Source organism: Microcaecilia unicolor, chromosome 1, assembly GCF_901765095.1.
Source record: "Microcaecilia unicolor chromosome 1, aMicUni1.1, whole genome shotgun sequence".
Classification (NCBI taxonomy): Eukaryota; Metazoa; Chordata; class Amphibia; order Gymnophiona; family Siphonopidae; genus Microcaecilia; species Microcaecilia unicolor.
In genome coordinates this window covers 591,340,420-591,359,936 of record NC_044031.1, presented here as the reverse complement: position 1 = coordinate 591,359,936, position 19,517 = coordinate 591,340,420, and the positions used below count along the sequence as shown (strand labels likewise).

Genomic DNA, 19,517 nt, shown 5'->3' with positions numbered 1-19,517 from the left:
TCACAAAAAAAAAGTGTTCAATATGGTAAATAAAGTTAATAGACCAATAATGGAGTCCATCACGCTTGTTTATTCATAACTGATTAAACCTCAATCCAGGTGAAGAAAAAAGACCCAACACAGGCCGTGTTTCAGTGCGCAACTTTCTTCAGGGTCCTTCAACACATACATAAGGAAAAATAAGAGATCTCAAACAAATAACATATCATAATAGATATAAAATATATATGAAATAAATAATAATTTGAATATGTAATATAAATGGAGGGGCATAATCGAACGAAAACGTCTATCTCCATGGGCGTTTATCTCCGAGTTCGGGTCCGTGAAGGGGCGGACCGAACCGTATTTTCGCAAAAAAATAGACGTCCATGTTTTATTCGACAATGTGTGAGCTGGGCGTTTTTGTTTTTCAGCGATAATGGAAAATGAAAGCGCCCAGCTCAAAAATGAATAAATCCAAGGCATTTGTTCGTGGGAGGGGCCAGGAGTCGTAGTGCACTGGTCCCCCTCACATGCCAGGACACCAACCGGGCACCCTAGGGGGCACTTTTACAAAAACAAAAAAAAAGGTAAAAGAGCTCCCAGGTGCATAGTACCCTTCCCTTGTGTGTTGAGCCCCCCAAATCCCCCTCAAAACCCACTGCCCACAAGTCTACACCATTACTATAGCCCTAAGGGGTGAAGGGGGGCACCTACATGTGGGTACAGTGGGTTTGGGGGGGTTGGACGACTAAGCATTAAGCAGCACAATTGTAACAGGTAGGGGGGGATGGGCCTGGGTCCACCTGCCTGACGTCCACTGCACCCCCTAACAACTGCTCCAGGGACCTGCATACTGCTGCCTGGGAGGAGGGTATGACATTTGAGGGTGAAAATAAAAAGTTGTGAAACATAATTTTTTTGTGGTGGGAGGGGGTTAGTGACCACTGGGGGAGTCAGGGGAGGTCATCCCCAACTCCCTCTGGTGGTAATCTGGTCATTTAGGGCACTTTTTGGGGCCTTATTCGTGAAAAAACAGGGTCCAGGAAAAGTGCCCTAAATTCTACCTACAAACGCATACTTATTTTCCATTATCGGCGAAAGGCGCCCATCTCTGTTCGGGTGATAACCACGCCCCAGTTCCGCCTTCACCACGCCTCCGACACGCCCCCGTCAACTTTGTCCGCATCCACGACGGAGTGCAGTTGAAAACGTCCAAGTTCGGCTTTCGATTATACCGCTTTATTCGTTTTTGTGAGATAAACGTCCATCTCCCGATTTAGGTCGGAACTTGGGCGTTTTTCTCGTTCGATTATAAGCAGGATAGTAACACAAGTATAAAAAGAAGTGAAATATATGGATAAAACAATTTAATATATCATGTCATTATTTTATATTCTATGTACTGTCACTAAATATTAAATGTGAATATGTGATAAGAATTTTATGATAAGCTAAAACATTTCCCTGGATTCTATATAGCATGCCTAGAGATCCACGCAAAAATCTAAGCGTATTCCATAACAACACATGTAACTTATTCGACTTAAAAAGTCAATTAGCTTTGTTAACAGCACTTAAAAAATAATGAACACTATTTGGCAATAATTAGAATTTATGTGCATAACTCATTAAGCGTATTCTGTAATGAACAGCGCCTAAATTCTAAAGCACGCAGTTCAAAAGGGGCATGAGCCATGGGAGTGGAATGGACACTTTGAGGGGCATAATCGAACGCGAATGCCCATGTGTAAAAACGTCCATCTCCGGAGACGGCTCCGCGAAGAGGCAGAGCGAACCGTAAAATCGAAATGAGATGTCCGTCCATCTTCAGTTTCCATTATACTGTTTGGCCCACTGAAATCCCATCATTTGTGTCGACTCTAGAGATAGACGACACAAATGGTGAGATCGCTGGACCTAGAGATGGCCGTCCGCAGTTTTCAGCGATAATCGAAACCGCTGCCGGCCATCTCAAAAACGGACCTAATCCAAGCCATTTGGTCGTGGGAGGGGCCAGCATTCGCAGTGCACAGGTCCCCCTGAGATGCCTCTATGCCAGCCTCAAATATCATACCTAGCTCCATGACAGCAGTATGCAGGTCCCCGGAGCAATTTTAGTTTAGTTGGTGCTGCGCGGGACCCATGCAGAGAGCAAAAATCAGAAGAAAAAAAAAACATGCAAGTGCAGTCAGGGACCTCCAAAAAAAAAAACATGCAAGTGCAGTCAGGGAGGTCCAAATTAAAACAACTGTAACAGTGGGATTTAAACCAGCCACCTTCTGATTACAAGACCTGTGCTCTAACCACTGCACCACTTATTTAGCTGCCTAGACCTCCTTCCCTTCCCATTAAGTCCTTCCAAGTTTCTGTCAGCCAATCACAGCTCGTTTAGCTGATACTGATGTCAGGTAAAGGAGCTGTGATTGGCTGACAGAAACTTGGAGGGACTTAATGGAAAGGGAAGGAGGTTTAGGCAGCTGAATAAGTGGTGTAGTGGTTAGAGCACAGGTCTTGTAATCAGAAGGTGGCTGGTTGAAATCCCCCTATTACTATTGTTTTAATTTGGACCTCCCTGACTGCACTTGCATTTTTTTTTTTGGACGTCCCTGACTGCACTTACATGTTTTTTTTTCTTCCGATTTTTGCTCTCTGCATGGGTCCCGCGCAGCACCAACTAAACTAAAATTGCTCGGGGGACCTGCACACTGCTGTCATGGGGCTAGGTATGGTATTTGAGGCTGACATAGAGGCTGGAAAAAATATTTAAACAGTTTGTTTTTTAGGGTGGGAGGGGGTTAGTGACCACTGGGGGAGACAGGGGAGATCATCCCCGATTCCCTCCGGTGGTCATCTGGTCAGTTTGGGCACTTTTTGGAAGCTTGGTCATGAAAAAAACAGGACCAACTTTGTGTGGACTAAATGCTCGTCGGGGACGTCTTGCTTCTTTCCATTATCAGGCGTGGAGGTCCATCTGTTAACCACGCCCCGGAACGCCCCTGTCCCGCCTTCGCTACCATTCAGCCATGCCCCTGAGAATTTCGCCCGTCCCCGTGATGGAAAGCAGTTGGGGCCGTCCAAATTCAGCTTTCGATTATACCTATTTTTGAGACGGACGTCCATCTCCCGATTTGTGTCGGAAGATGGGCGTCCGTCTCTTTTGAAAATAAGCTGGTTTGTGGACATTCCCAAATTTAAATACGCTGTTATAGAATATGGCCCAGTCCACGTAAATCTACATGGAGGGATTTACGCCATATTTTCATTGGTGTAAATAGATGTGCATAGTTTTAGGCTCTAGGATATCAACTAAGCATATTCTATATACTGCACCTTATAGAATACGCTTAAGCAAAAATGATTTCTGTGCAGATTTTAAAGGCACAATATATAGAATCTCCTGCATTGTGTAAGTAAAAAAGCAAGTGATTTTTTTTGGGTGACTCACTTTTGCTTTGCTTTGCAGTGTGATTGGCTACACTCACAAAGGTTCAATAGGCGGGTGGAGAGAGCAGTAATGTCATGAGATCTGTGGTGGCTATTTCTCTTCTTAAGTTCTGAAGGATTTATATAAAATGCAATTAAAGTGCAATTAAAGTGCAATTTAAAAAAATCAAAAGTGTAAACTTAAAACCAAAATGTATGTCTTAGGCTAAATCGTGCTATTTCTAACTTACATGATTGACTGCATTTTTATGTAGACTGGAGGGAAAGAAATAAATTTTTCTAATATACAGGTGAAACTGTAGAATTGTGTGCAAGAACTTTATATTTGTTATAAATACACGTAAAAATGAGCATGCAAAACCTTGCAGTTCAATGGGAAGTTTAAATCTAATTTAAAGACTCATTTCTTTGAATTGGTTTTCCATGGAATGATGGGGCTGGGTTTTTGATGCATTGTTGGTAGGCAAAGTGGATTATCTTACATTTTGCCCCTCTATTTTAGGACATGATTCTTTGCTAACCCTTCGACTTACCTCTGAGTAGTACATTTCCTTTTCTGCTTTCACTCCCGATACTTTTAAACATCGATTATACCGCTTTATTCGTTTTTGTGAGATAAACGTCCATCTCCCGATTTGGGTCGCAATATAGGCGTTTTTCTTTTTCAATTATAAGCTGGATAGTCTACTATTGAAACAGACATGGGGAAGCCACTGCTTGCCCTGGGATTGGTAGCATGGAATGTTGCTACTTAGGTTTATAAGTAGATAAGTACATAACATAAGTAATGCCATACTGGGAAAAGACCAAGGGTCCATCGAGCCCAGCATCCTGTCCACGACAGCGGCCAATCCAGGCCAAGGGCACCTGGCAAGCTTCCCAAACATACAAACATTCTACACATGTTATTCCTGGAGTTGTGGATTTTTCCCAAGTCCATTTAGTAGCGGTTTATGGATTTCTCCTTTAGGAAACCGCCCAACCCCTTTTTAAACTCTGCTAAGCTAACCGCCTTCACCACTTTCTCCGGCAACAAATTCCAGAGATTAATTATACGTTGGGTGAAGAAAAATTTTCTCCGATTTGTTTTAAATTTACTACACTGTAGTTTCATCGCATGCCCCCTAGTCCTAGTATTTTTGAAAAGCGTGAACAGACGCTTCACATCCACCTGTTCCACTCCACTCATTCTTTTATATACCTCTATCATGTCTCCCCTCAGCCATCTCTTCTCCAAGCTGAATAGCCCTAGCCTCCTTAATCTTTCTTCATAGGGAAGTCGTCCCATCCCCGCTATTATTTTAGTCACCCTTCTCTGCACCTTTTCCAATTCTACTATATCTTTCTTGAGATGCGGCGACCAGAATTGAACACAATACTCAAGGTGCGGTTGCACCATGGAGCGATACAACGACATTATAACATCCTCACACCTGTTTTCCATACCTTTCCTAATAATACCCAACATTCTATTCGCTTTCCTAGCCGCAGCAGCACACTGAGCAGAAGGTTTCAGTGTGTTATCGACGACGACACCCAGATCCCTTTCTTGGTCCGTAACTCCTAACGTGGAACCTTGCATGATGTAGCTATAATTCGGGTTCTTTTTTCCCACATGCATCACCTTGCACTTGCTCACATTAAACGTCATCTGCCATTTAGCCGCCTAGTCTCCCAGTCTCGTAAGGTCCTCTTGTAATTTTTCACAATCCTGTCGCGATTTAACAACTTTGAATAACTTTGTGTCATCAGCAAATTTAATTACCTCGCTAGTTACTCCCATCTCTAAATCATTTATAAATATATTAAAAAGCAGCGGTCCTAGCACAGACCCCTGAGGAACCCCACTAACTACCCTTCTCCATTGTGAATACTGCCCATTTAACCCCACTCTCTGTTTCCTATCCTTCAACCAGTTTTTAATCCACAATAGGACATTTCCTCCTATCCCATGACCCTCCAATTTGTGCCAGGTACTCGTGACTTGGATTGGCCACTGTTGTAAACAGGATACTGGGCTAGATGGACCATTTGTCTGACCCAATATGGGTATTCTTACGTTCTTTTGTTCTATGGGAGGGGCTTCCTGGAATTTGTGTGCAATTTTACAGAATAATGGAGATCTGCGCCTAATTTAGGGATGAGAATTTACACTAGGATTGGTGTAAATCCTCGTATCCAAAATTGGGTGCAGATCTCAGCACCAAATACTATTCTATAAACAGTACCAACTCTGAGCACTGTTTATAGAATAGTGTTTAGCGCTAATTTTTTTTTCTTTAATAGAAAGGCAAACCATTCCCAATAGTCCTTCCACAAATTCTGGGGTTTCCGTCTGCAGACACTGTAGCCTGCTTATCTCTATAACCAAACTGTCTATGAATGTGTTTGTCAGAGGATTGTTTTAAGTATTCACCTTTCCAAATCCAAGTTCAAGTTCAGTTTCCATATGTAGTTCCCTGTAACGCACGGGAGTTACAGTCTAAGTTGTTCCTGTAGCAATGATGGAATAATGACCTACTCACAATCAGAAGTAGCACTTGTAGAAGAGGGATGAGTCGGAATATTTGTCATCACTGCTGACTAGTCTGACAGAATCAAGGCAGGTGCTAATCACACAACCTGTGTGAATAGTATAGAGTTCAGGCAAAGACACAGATTTTGAATGGGGGCTTTTAAATCACTACTAATGGAGCATTCTAAATATATTTTTCTTGCCTCAATTTACGCTTTTAAAGTGTATCAGTATTTTTCTAAAACAGGACTCCAGAATATCCCGTGTAGTATTAAGTATTGAACCCACCTTACCCACCACCCTGGAAAACAGACAAAATATGAACCATATAGTGCTTACATATATTATTATTTAAAAGCTTTTCCTGTCACAGCAGGAGCTTTTGAAAAGAACAGACATCTGATGGCTGCAGACCAGCCGTCGATGTAACTCACTGGCATATGTTCCATGGTACTTTGCTATTTATAGAAAGGAGCCTTCACCATGACAACCACAGTACCCTATGCAAAGCTACTAAGCCCAGGCGATTTCATAAACAGGAAGTCATGCATGTACTGATATTACAAATTGCTCAATCTGCTTGCATGTATGATTTCCATAATATTGCACAAATAGGAAATATTCTACTAGAACAGCTTGCACATTTGACTTATGTGCCTCAGGTAGGTAGAATCCACTGTGCATCATCATTAAAGATCTCCAGCAAGGCACTTACTATAGTCACAATTATTCTTCACCAATATCATTTTTTTCATCTAAAAGGAGCCCCAAGGAGCTTTTATTGATGGCCAAAGCTATCTTAAAGGACCTCCTAGAACTTCTTTCTCCTTAAGAGAGTCTCTGACGTTTGATGAGCTAGCCCAATTCTTTTACGCAAAAAGTTGTTCATATAAGAGATGGATTTTCATACCTTGTTTCAAGCAATCACTGTTCAAGCAATAACTATGACAGATGTGCTAGATTGGTCCAGCAACTTTACCTGGCTGCAACAATCTACGAGAACTTTAGAAGGGTCTCCACTGTAGAAGTACTGTTGATGGAAGCCAAATTTGACAAAAGTTCCTGTGAGTTTGCCCCTGCAGTATATCAAGCATTAATAAACCATATCCATTTAGGACAGTTTCCCAATGGTTTAAAATTAACCATTATTTGCCTAATTACAAAAAGAACCAAAAAATTGCATTGGATGTCTTGATCTATGCCTCAGTGAGGATTCCTTGGGGTTGTTTCTAATCAGGGACTCATTTTGAATAACTAGATTTCTAATACAGTACCCAAATACTATTTTATTCTGAGAGAAATCTGATCCAGCACATCCAGCATGTGCACAAACCAAGCATGAATGTGAGGGGAGAGTACATCACAGCAGCAGTGTGTCGACAGTGCCTCTGCCTGCAGCAAGTAGGAGAATGCGCTCTTTTGGTCGCTGGAGGACCTCTTCCAGTTGGCGGGGCTTGGGGGATCCCTGCCATCCATAACAAAGGTGCCAGACTGTTGGGTCGTCTTGAGCCCAGACTGGGTTGGCCCAGACCCACCTATGGCACTGGTTTCAGCACAGAAATGGCATTAATCACATGAAGAGAGAGAAGATCCTCAAACACCATGAAATGCAGTCCAAGGCCAAGAAAATGTGGCAGAAAGATACAGAAATATTTCCCATCATTTTGGGTGCCACAGGCTTGATAAAAAGAATTTCCAAGCACACCTGGATAGGTTAACTACACATGTTACATCTTATGAACTCCAGAGGGAAGCTCTCTTTGGCATGAAGCAAGGTCTATGATGAACGTTAACAATAGATTTGAGAGACTCAGATCATACTCCACATACCCTGACTTAGGAGTGAGGTACATTCCTGTCATTTTATGCACAATTCTAACCCATTTGGAGAAATTGCCCCTGATAGAAACCATCTTAACTGCTTACAGATAGCAGGGTCCCAGGTTTCCTGATCTTTCTTGACCTAACACATTTGATCTGATGAAACACATCTTAGAAAATTTGGGGATGAAGGACACTGCAGTTACGTGATATTTTCCTTCCTTCTTTGATAAATCTCAAAGGCTCGGTTTTCACTCTCACTCTTCTTAGTCATGGAAAGTTCCATATTAGGTGTCTCGCTTTCCTCAAGACTTTTCAACATGTTTCTGCTGCTCCTGGGGCCAATAATTTGAAAGATCAGCTTTCAAATATACTTTGTGCTGATGGCATTCAAAATGAATTGCACTGCAGAAGCCGATAGAACAAAATAACACTGAATTTCAGATTAACAGAGCAGCTTTGATTGTCAACAGGGATTTTCTTTTCCAGAGATGGTTGGGGTTGATAAGCATACAGTGGTTTCAGTTTATAGCCAAGTTTCTGGGAGTTGCAGGGGAGAGCTTTGGACACAGGCTGCAGTGCACAGAAGATTAAGGTTTGTAACTCCCTGCTAACTGGTGTCAACAATAATACACCAGAGACTTGAGGAGGGAAAAATATGAATAATCAAAAATTAAATTCTACTCACACCACTGATGCATACTACTAATAATTGATCTAAAAGCTCCTTTCTATCACAGTAAGACCAAACAGCTAAAGAAAAATTGTGAGGAAAATAAAAGACCTCTGTAAAAACATTTCACAACCCTTTAACGGTGGTCTGCAGTTGGAACGCTAAGCACTGGTCAAAGAAACTCCACTTTTCCAAAAAATAGAAAGAGTTGAACATGCTGCAGAATCCCAAAGAGCAAGGGTTAGGCTCAGACTAGTGTCTTATTGTAAGAGGGAGGGACTTATAAAAAGAGAAAATACTGATGCAAACGAAAAAAATTCAAAAAGGGCTGGGATTCAATTACCCCCTAATTCTATAACCTTAGCACCTAAATGTTTTCACTAAGATGATAGAATACTGGCACTCACACGTGTGACTGACACATGCACTCTATAATGTGAATGCATAACTGCAAGGAAGCGTGCACAGGGAGAGGTGCATGGGTGGGACATGGGTGCATCAAACAAGTATGAGCTTAGGTTATGGAATACTGTCATTTATGCTCTAAAATGGCGCAATTAGATATGCACATTTACACCTGCCACAGATATGGAGGAACATTTTTGATATGACGTCTAAGTCTGAATTGGGATGTTTTGCCGAAAACATCTCAAAAAAACATCTAGCTCATAAATGTCTAACTATCTGGTTCGATTATGGCTTTGATCCAAAAAAAGGCCATCTGTAAATACCATTTTAAAATAAAACTTCCAGGAAAAAATGGAGAAAAACAAACCATAGCGACACCTGTCTGGCAGCATTCCTAGCTACACAGACATCCCGGCAGTGCAGAAGAACAGCCTAGTGGTCAGTGCAGTGGACTTCACATAAAGGGACCCTGGTACAAAGCCCACCTAAACCCCTTCATACTGTATTGTGAGCCCTCGAGAAACAGAGAAAACTTACTGTACTAAAGGTCCACCATGACAATAGCCCTCAGGCTTGCAGATCACTTATATATTTAGGTACACGGGGTATTTCAATGTTTCAAGAGGACTCACATATTTGTAATGAAAGAGTTAAAGTGAGATTTGAACCTGGGTCGTGTTGTTCACTTCACTGACCACTAGGCTACTCCGTCCATTTGCTTGCTGTTTTCTTAGGAATGGCCATAATATCTGGACCTGTCAGAGAGCCTGGAATCTACTGTCACATCTTTGGGGGTGAGAGGGTGGGAAGGGGTCAGTGACCACTGGAGGATTAAGGAGGGGTCATGCCTTCATCCCTTCAGTGGTCAGCTGATCAGTTAGGGCACCTTTTCCAGACTTAGTCGTGACTGAAACAGGACTAGATAAAAACATACTTGTCTTTGCCCTGGACCTTTTTTTCTGTCCCATTATTGCAGAAAAACATTCAGATTGTAAGCACACCCACAACACGTCTCCAACATGCTACCTTGCTATTTGGATGCACTCAGTGAAAAATGTATAAATTCTGCTTTTTCGAAAATTGTGATTTAGTCATTTTGGCGGGAAAAATGTCCATCTGCTACTTTGTGCCACTTCTGAGACTTTTTTTCTGATATGAAAATGAATGCCATAGCATAATCCAGCGTGCCTAAACACTGGTGCATAAATGCCAACTTACACTAATATTCTGTAACAGAATCTGGACCCCCAGATGATGTAATAGAATTCATGCTCAGCATGCGGTGTTCAGGCACTTAACTTTTGACACCCTTTATTGAATTGCTTCCTTAGGGGCCCATTTACTAAGCTGCGCAAGCATCTATGTGCACCCAACGTGTGCCAAAATGGAGTTACCACAGGGTTACCGCGTGGCTCTTGCAGTAATTTCATTTCAGGTGCGCGTCTGACACTTGCGGCTGAAAAATAATTGTTATTTTCTGCCACGCATATCAGATGTGCGCCAAGTGGCATTTGGCGCGCATAGGTCATTACCGCCCAGTTACCGCATGAGACTTTACCGCTATGTCAATGGCTGGCGGTAAGGTCTCAGATCCAAAATGGGCACGGCAATTTTGAGTTTGCCGCACGTCCATTTTTGGCAAAAAAAAATTTTTTAAAGGCCTTTTTTACAGGTGCGCTGAAAAATGATTCTGCGCGTACCCAAAACCCATGCCTACACTACAGCAGGCCATTTTTCAGCACACCTTAGAAAAGGACCCCTAAATGAGTTTTATGAGGAATTTTTCCTAAAGAATAACTCGACTATCATAACCAGAGGTTCCTGTATTCTGTAGCAGCTCAAAGATAAATTTTGTCAGCAGGAGTTTTCACATTCTTTAGCCATTCAGTGTGATATTTGTATAAATTTGAATGGTTTGCATTTGGAATAATGTTAACAAATTTTCTATTAGAAAAACAAAGGTCTAAAAACTACTTTATGTATCTGGATAATTGATATTGTTCTTTATGGGAAGCTCTGGGTAGGGCAAAAGCGATCATAGAGATGATGGAGAAAGAAGGGAGTTGATAAGATCGATCATAGTGAAGGGAAAGAAAGCAAGAAGCAGGATTTAGGAGTGGGATTTTGACAAGTAGGGAGAAGGATGGAAAATCCAGACTATGAAGAGGGAAAAATATTTTTCCACGAGCCCTATCTCTCTTCTTCTTACTTTAGACCTCTGCCTCCTCACTCTCCTCTCCCCTGTGCTGGTCTCTAGTAATCTTCTACTACTACTACTACTTATCATTTCTATAGCACTACTAGATGTACACAGTGCTGCACACTTGAACATAAAGAGACAGTCCCTGCTTGACAGAGTTTACAATCTAACTAGTAAAAAAACCCCGTTTCTGATGCAAATGAAACGGAGGCTAGCAAGGTTTTCTTCAGAGTGTGCATGTGGGAGTGTGTGTGTCCCTGCCCTCTGCCCTCTCTCCCTCCCCCCCTCCCCCTCCCCCCTCCGAGTCCAGTCCTTCAGTGTTGTTTCCTGCTGTTCTGTGTTTTTGTTACAGAGAGAGTGAGGGCATCTCTCTCCCCTCCCCCCTCTGAGTCCTTCACTGTTTGATGGGATTTCCTGCTGTGCTGTTTTCCTTCACTCATGGGGAAACCGGATATCTCTGGCGCTTCACACTTCCGGCTGGAGGCTTCAGTGGTGCCTTTTATATATATAGATTAGGACAGACAAACAAGAGATAAGGGAATATTAAAGTGAGGATGATAAAATAAGGGTTCTGAACAAGTGAATAAGGGTTAGGAATTAAAAGCAGCATAAAAAGGTGGGCTTTTAGCTTAGATTTGAAGATGGCCAGGGATGGAGCTTGATGAACCGGCTCAGGAACTCTAATCTCACCCTCATTCCAACCTTCTGCATCCACAACCCTCCCTCTCACATACTTTCCTTTGGAAAATCAATGTGACTGCTACTCATTCTTTATTTATTCATTATATATTCCTGGAAAAATAATACCACTTCAAAGCTGGCATTATTTTTCCTGCCTGGGAGTATCAGGCTGCTTATATGTGGCCCAGTGCTCAGTACACCATTGTAAAGGGGCTGCAACATTTCTTACTAGGTGCACACCCTAGCCCTTTTCCCCCTATTGGTAACCCCCCTGTATGCACCTCCATGGCCCAGCATGAAACTACTGCTGGGTGTCACTTGGTGCCATTTTGAACCCAGCATCAGATGGAGCAGGAATGACTGGGAATCATGGTTGCCAGGTGGAAAATTTTTTTCCAGCCTAAAGGAGCCCAAAATCCAGCCCAAAACCCGCCCAAACTCAAACCCCGCCCCTGACACCCCCGCCCCCGCGTCATCAACCCCGCCCCCGCCGTCATCGGCCCCGCCTCCCCCGTCATCGGCCCCGCCTCCCCGTCACTAACCCCGCCTCCCCCGTCACTAACCCGCCTCCCCGTCACTAACCCCGCCTCCCACGTCACTAACCCCGCCCAGAAACGTCATTAACCCCGCCCACCGCGGCCGAAAAAAGCCGGCGAAAAAACCGCCCCGAAGCCAAAAAGGAGCCCAAAAAACCGCAACCCGCCGCGGGCAAAAATTTCCCGCGGCGGGTCACGGAAAACCGCCCAATTGGGCGGTAAAACCGCCCACCTGGCAACACTGCTGGGAATCACTCCTTCCCCATACCTGATAGGCCACTAAGTAGTTCTTAAGGTATGCCTGGAGGTCTGGGAAGCCTATGGTGAGGGAGAGAGGTCACAGATAGGGGACCTTCAGTGGAATGAGTGTTGGAGGGAGACGTGTGGGTGGGGAGTCTGGATTGGGGGAGAGAGGGGTCCACACCTAGATAGAAATGTCATGGCCGCCGCCTCTTTAAGATGGCACCTGGGAGTCTCAGGCTGCATATTAGTGACCCAGTGATCCTAGGTGGGAAAACTAACACCAGCTTGCAAAGTTAAACTCAAGCTACATTATTCAATTTACATAATAATGAGTTGCTTTCCATACATTTGCATGCTTTGGATTTTATTATTTCCTCTTGCACATTGCAGCAAAGTAATGCATTACAGTAAAATAATGCACATTTTTACTTTTTAGCACATTGAGAGGCAAAAATCATGTCTTATTCTGTTAATGCACATTTGTAATAACCCTCCTTCCCCCTCTTCCAAGCACTGTTCCCTCTAAGCCAGGAGTTAACCCAGTCCTCGTAACACACCCAGCCACTCAGGTTTTCAGGCTACCCATGATGAATATGCATGAGATAGATTTGCATACAATGCAGGTAGTGTATGCAAATGCATCTCGTGCATATTCTTTGTGGATATCCTGCAAACCTGACTGGCTGGGTGTGTCATGAGGACTAGGTTGAGAACCTGCACTCTAAGATGAGTCCTCCACCTACAGTCCTGCTCAGTGGGTGATGCTGGTTCACTATCACATTTTCAATAATGAGGGACAGGCAAGCTCTGCAGGACTTCAGGGAGCCTGCCTTTGTCTAGCAACTGCAAACACAATATTGAAGCACCATTCATAAGTACATAAGTAATGCCACACTGGGAAAAGACCAAAGGTCCATCGAGCCCAGCATCCTGTCCACGACAGCAGCCAATCCAGGCCAAGGGCACCTGGCAGCAATGCAGTTGGAGGATTCCCACTCAGCTTGGAGGGAACAGTGCCTCCAAGTGTACTTGATTGTTCCTGCACAATGTCACCATTAGATAATTCTTATGCTGGGTCAAAGAACAGCCTTATGACTAGCACCAAACCTAATAAAAAGCTACTAATAAAGTTTGATATATATATATATATACCAGCAAAGAGAAGAATGCTTTTAGACTGTGTTCAGTATTTTGTTTTATTTTACAGCCTGTGACAGATTCACCTTTTTGCAACTAAAGGAAAATGGAATTGTCAAGCGAGAGCTGCCACAGCTGGGGAAAATGCTTTTTTGTCTAACTGGACGATGTCCACAGGAGTTTGAATCTTACGGCTGCTTCTGTGGGCAAGAAGGGAAAGGCTATCCCATAGACACAATGGACAGGTACAGATTATGATATTGCCGGTGTGATCATCTTACAGTCTGGAGGGTGGGGCATTACTGTTTTCATTTTCTCTTTCGTAATTACTGCCAGTTTCTCAAGACAAAACCACTGAGAGAAAGAAACAGCCATCCTTTAACCAAGATATTTTTACTAAAAGAGGGTAATTTTATATGGAGTCACCTAGTTTTAGGAGCTAAGATTGTACATAAATGCCCATGCTGTAGTCATTTAGATGCGCAAGTGCATAAATGACTTCATACTGATTAGCAGAAAGTACATGTGTAAGTTCATTTCATGGCATGTACTTTCACTGTGGATGTGCACAGCAGTGTGGGCGGAGTGCACACGGATTATAACATTCCTTATGTATACACTTGCATGAAATACGCACTAACATTTACAACAGCCCTTGAGTGGTATAAGTGATAGCATCTGTTCTGTCCTTTCACCAGGTGTGATAGGCATCAGCTTAAACCATAGTATAGAGAACATCACTATGAGAATACTCAGAACTCTTGAACCACAATCTTCTTTGTGGTTCAAGAGTTCTGAGTATTCTTTAATACAGTAATCAAACAATGAAAAATAACAGCTCAGATGTGCTTGACACGCGTTTTAGTCTTGTAAACTGGGAGTCTGTTCTCCACCAGCTCTCTCTCCGTGGTATAAATACCCGTGCCTAAATCTAAGCACATTCCCCCAAATTCTATAACAATGCACATAAATTTCAGTGACACTCCTGAAACACCCACACTGACCATTTAACCTTACTCTCCGTTTTCTATCTTTTAACCAGTTTTTAATCTACAATAGAACACTACCTGATCATTTTCTTTTCTTTAGCTGCAGCAGATGAATCCATTAACTGGTGGGTTGTGTCCTTCTACAAGCAGGTGGAGATAGAGATTACTAACTGAAGTGAATGATACTCGAGAACCAGCCACTCCATCAGCCAGTTTATGTCTCATCACAAAGCAGAACTAGGCCACAAACCGGAAACCTTCCTCACCAACTATGAACAACAACAATCATAACATAACTGAAATCATGGCAGATTGAGAAATCAGTCTTACTATATCCTGTCTTACTGGTCCTCTTCTTTCTTTCTTTTTTTGGGGGGGGGGGGGGGATAAACATTCTTAGCAGAAAAGGTACAAAACACACAGCAGAAAAACCACGCAATGGTAAAATAAGGTAGGTATCCTGAGTTCATCTGCTGCAGGTAAAGGAAAGAAAATTATCAGGTATGACATAATTTTACCTTCCTTAGCGCAGGCAGCGGGTGAATCCATTAACTGGTGGGATGTACCAAAAAAATCCCTAAATTGTGAGGGAAGCCGTTGCCCTCCTCACCAACACCGCTGCTCCAAAGGAAGCATCCGACCTGGCGGCCATATCCACTCTATAATGCCAAGAAAGTGTGCAAAAAGGCCCAAGTAGCTACTCGACAGATCTCATCCAGGGACAGCACCAACATTTCTGCCCACAACGCCGATTGTGCCCTAGTAGAATGAGCTCGTAATGCCTCTGGCACAACCAGCCACTCAACAGACAAACCAAAGAAATTGCATTCTTGATCCATCTGGCGATAGTAGCTTTTAAAGCCGAATCACCTCTATGGGCACCCAAAAGAAGGACAAACTCGTTAGACGTCTGCAAGTTGCAGAGAAGAACTCTCGGGACATTCATGAGACGAAGCTTCCCGAAATCTTCGGGATAATCCTTCTTCCGAAAAGACGGAAGAAAAAGAGGCTGATTGAGATGAAAAACCAAGATGACCTTAGGCAAAAAGGAAGGCACTGTCCATAAGGTGATACCAGATTCTTAAAACTGCAAAAAGGGTTCTCGACACAACAGAGCTTGAATCTCCAAAATCCTGCACGCACTCCATAGCCACCAAAAACATCGCTTTTAAAGTGAGGTCCTTATCAGAAGCCCTCCATAAGGGCTCAAATGTAATGCCCTAAGAACTAAAGTGAGGTTCCAGGTCAGACACAGCCTAAGCAATGGAGGATGCAAATGAAGTACCCTCCGCAAAAAATGAACTACATCCAGATGAACAGCCAGGAACAAACCCAACACTTGGTCAGAGCTGCAACCTGTACCTGAAGTGAATTATAGGCCAATCCTCTCTGCAACCCATCTTGCAAGAAAGCCAAGAGCTGGAAAATGGATGCCTACAAAGGAGACCAAATGCGAGCTTCACACCATGCAACAAAGGTGTGCCAAACTCAGGCATACGCCACTGAGGTAGATCGCTTCCGAGCCTGCAACAAGGTAGCTATCACTGCATACAAATAGCCCTTTTTACTCAAACGCACCCACGACCAAAGTGGTCTGTATCTGAACCGGCCCCTGATGAAGAAGACCGGGGTGGACCAGAAGTCCGCATACCAAGGGCATCGCAGCCAATCTAGAGCCACTAGAATGATCCATTCTCGATGCTGTCCGATTCTGAGCAGTATCTATTATCCTCTCATGAATATGTCATAATAACACTCTGTAAGCCACATTGAGCCTGCAAATAGGTGGGATAATGTGGAGTACAAATGTAATAAATAAATAAATCCGGCCGATCAAGGGCCATGGAGGAAAGATGCACAAAAGTGCCGACTTGGGCCAGGGCTGGAGAAGCACGTCCAGAGTGGCAGAGCAGGACTCCTTTCTTCTGCTGAAGAAGGTGGGAACCTTGGCATTTGCCCGGGTCACCATTAAGTCCATCATTGGAGTGCCCCATCTCTGGCAGATCAGACGAAATGTCTCTGTGGACAGCTCCCATTCCGCTACCTCCAGGATATGATGGCTGAGAAAATCTGCTTGCACATTGCTTTGTCCCGCAGTGTGCGCTGCTGACAGACTCTGAAGGTGGGCTTCTGCCCATATGAGAAAGCGACTCACATTGGAGGGAAGCTCGACTCTGGATCACACCCTGATGATTGATGTAAGCCACCGCTGTCGTGTTGTCCGAAAACACTCAGACCCCCCCTGTCTGTCAGCAGATCCTGAAAAGCCTGAAATGCATTCATAACCATACTCAGCTCCAGGTAATTGATTGGCCAAGCTGTCTCCATCGCAGTCCAAGTCCTCTGAGCATAGCCGTCGAGACAATGAACCCCCCAACCTGTCAGACTGGCATCTGTCACTACCATCACCAACTGTGGTGGTGCAAGAGGCATTCCTTTCAACAAGTTGAAGTTGCAAAGCCAACAGGAAATGTAGCGTGGCCTCGACCGCTGCCCTTTTTGAGGCAGTAGCTCAGTGGGACTCCAAAAATGCATCGCCTACAGGCGAAGCGAACTCTAACTTGTAGCCATCTCTGATAATATCCAGAACCTATTAGTCTTAAGTGATCTTGGCCCACTCTTCGTAAAAGAGAATCAGCCTACCCCCAATCCTGTGCACCAAAGAGTGGACAGGCACCCCATCATTGGGAAGAGCGTTCTGCACCTCCTGGATGAGTTGAAGAAACCGCAGAATGTTTATTCCCTTGAAAGAAAGAATGTTGCTGAAAATGGGGGTGCTGAAAGGATGTAACCATGCAACGTGGATGGTAGCAGTGCACCTCTCTCAGATGAGGGCACGCAGATCCAGCCCTCGGTCCAGATCTTGGTTCCCCCCAAATCTTTCACAATCTTGTCAAAATCTTCACCAAAGAGGAGCTTGCCCCAAAAGGGCAACTGAGTGAATTGCTGCTTTGACACCAAATCCACCGCCCAATGGCACAGCCACAACAACCGACTAGAAGAAACAGCCAACACCATCTGTTTGGCTGAAGTCCAGACCAGGTCATAAAGACAATCAGATTGATAAGCCAAACCTGACTCCATGTGGGGTACAATGGACCCCAACACAGAAACTGAATCAGGGTCCCACTGCAGAACCTGCGGAAGCCAACTAAGGCACGACCTAGCCATGTACGAGCGACAAATCGATGCCTGGAGAGCCAGTGCAGATACCTCAAAGGCACACTTGAGGGAAGCCTCTAGGCATCTGTCCTACATATCCTTGAGTGCTACTCCCCCTTCCATTGGCAGTGTAGTCTTTTTGGTAACCGCCTTGACCAGAGCATCGACCGTAGGAAGGACAAACTTGCCCACCTGATCTGCTACCACCTGATAAAGGTGGGCCATTGCCTTGGACACCTTAAGGGGCCACCCACTGAGCTGAGTTAAGCTCCTGGATGGCCTCATGTACTTGGAACGCCTTAGCAGGTTTCCTCATGTCATCTTAGGATTGACCAAGGCTGCTAAAGAGTTAGAAATAAGAGACAGTAGTTCATCTCTATGAAACACGCACACCACAGTATGGTCATCAGGCTCCTTCTGCACTAACTCACCCTCCTCCAAATCATCCACCTAAGAGGGGCGGAGAGATTTCCCTGAGAGCACAGCAAGAGACGTAGGAGGAGCGCAGGGGCCCAATGACTGAAAAGAGGCACCAACAGCCCCCACATCCTCAGCAGCACTGCCGGAAGGCATGGAACAGGCTTGAAGCTGGGGCTGAGGAAGGGCCCTCTTCAACAATTAAGCCTGATGCAGAAGAAGAACAAACCCCAAAGAAAATGCCTCCCCAGGGTTCCCAACCCCTGAGAAAGTCCCCTTAGCAACCGGCATACAGTAGAAGAGGGAAGGCCCTACAGAGATATCTGTAAAAATCGCCAAAGCACTCAAAGGCTCAGAAACCACCGTCAGCTGACTTGCGTTGACCATGTCAGACGTAGCAGGGAAAGTAGCACTTGTGCCCAAACCTGCAGCATGGGAAAGGGTCACCTCCACACCAGGAGGCACCACCTGGCAAGGAATCTGAGCAGCCCACCAAGTACAATCCCACCGTGGATCTTCTTTTTCCGCAGCTGGAACACCGCTTCACCATCTCTACCACCATAGCCTCTGACGCGCACACCATGGGAAAACAAAACAAGGTACTCATCAAATCCACATGGTCCAGGCAGAGTGACAGAGAAAGCTTTCCAGAAACAGGAGAGCAGTTAAACAAGGCACCCCGCTGGAGAAAAATACAGCAATAAAGGCTGTGCTTCCCGTTCCTGTTCTCTCAGTTGTTGTTTTTTTATAATTAGCTGCATAGCTACTTTTTTTTTTTTTTAATGGTGAAGAAGGTTGCAGCTAGTAGCAAACATTGGGAGGCAAGGCGACACAGGGTGAAGCAGGGACCCAGTGTCAGATATGCTTCAAAAGATGACACCAAGCGGCCAGTCACAATTATGACTATCGTAGTTAAAAACAAAATAAAACAAAGGATGAAAAATAATAAAAGACTGTGTATAAATAAAACTTGTGGATAGTAAAATAAATATATTCTGTACATAGAAATCAGAAATGACAGGTAAAGTGATTACATTTGCAGATGAAACAAAACAAATCAAAGTTGTTAAAACACATGTGGACTGTGAAACATTGCAGGAAGACATTAGGAAATTGGAAGATTGGGCATCCAAATGGCAGATGAAATTTAATGTGGACAAGTGCAAGTGATGTATAGTGGGAAGAATAATCCAAATCATAGTTACCTGATGCTAGGATCAAACTTGGGAGTCAGCAGCACTCAAGAAAAAGATCTAGGTGTCATTGTAGACAATACGCTGAAATTTTCTGCCCAGTGAGTGGCGGC

General features: G+C 44.0%; 1 protein-coding gene across 1 annotated transcript in view; it reads left to right on the top strand.

Annotated features, from left to right (window-relative positions):
* OC90 (otoconin 90) overlaps nucleotides 1-19,517 on the top strand; it is a 114,094-nt gene that overhangs the window by 78,611 nt on the left and 15,966 nt on the right. The window contains exon 9 of the mRNA XM_030189923.1: nucleotides 13,714-13,888. Within this exon, the coding sequence (XP_030045783.1) occupies nucleotides 13,714-13,888 (175 nt within the window). The remainder of the gene's footprint in view (nucleotides 1-13,713; nucleotides 13,889-19,517) is intronic.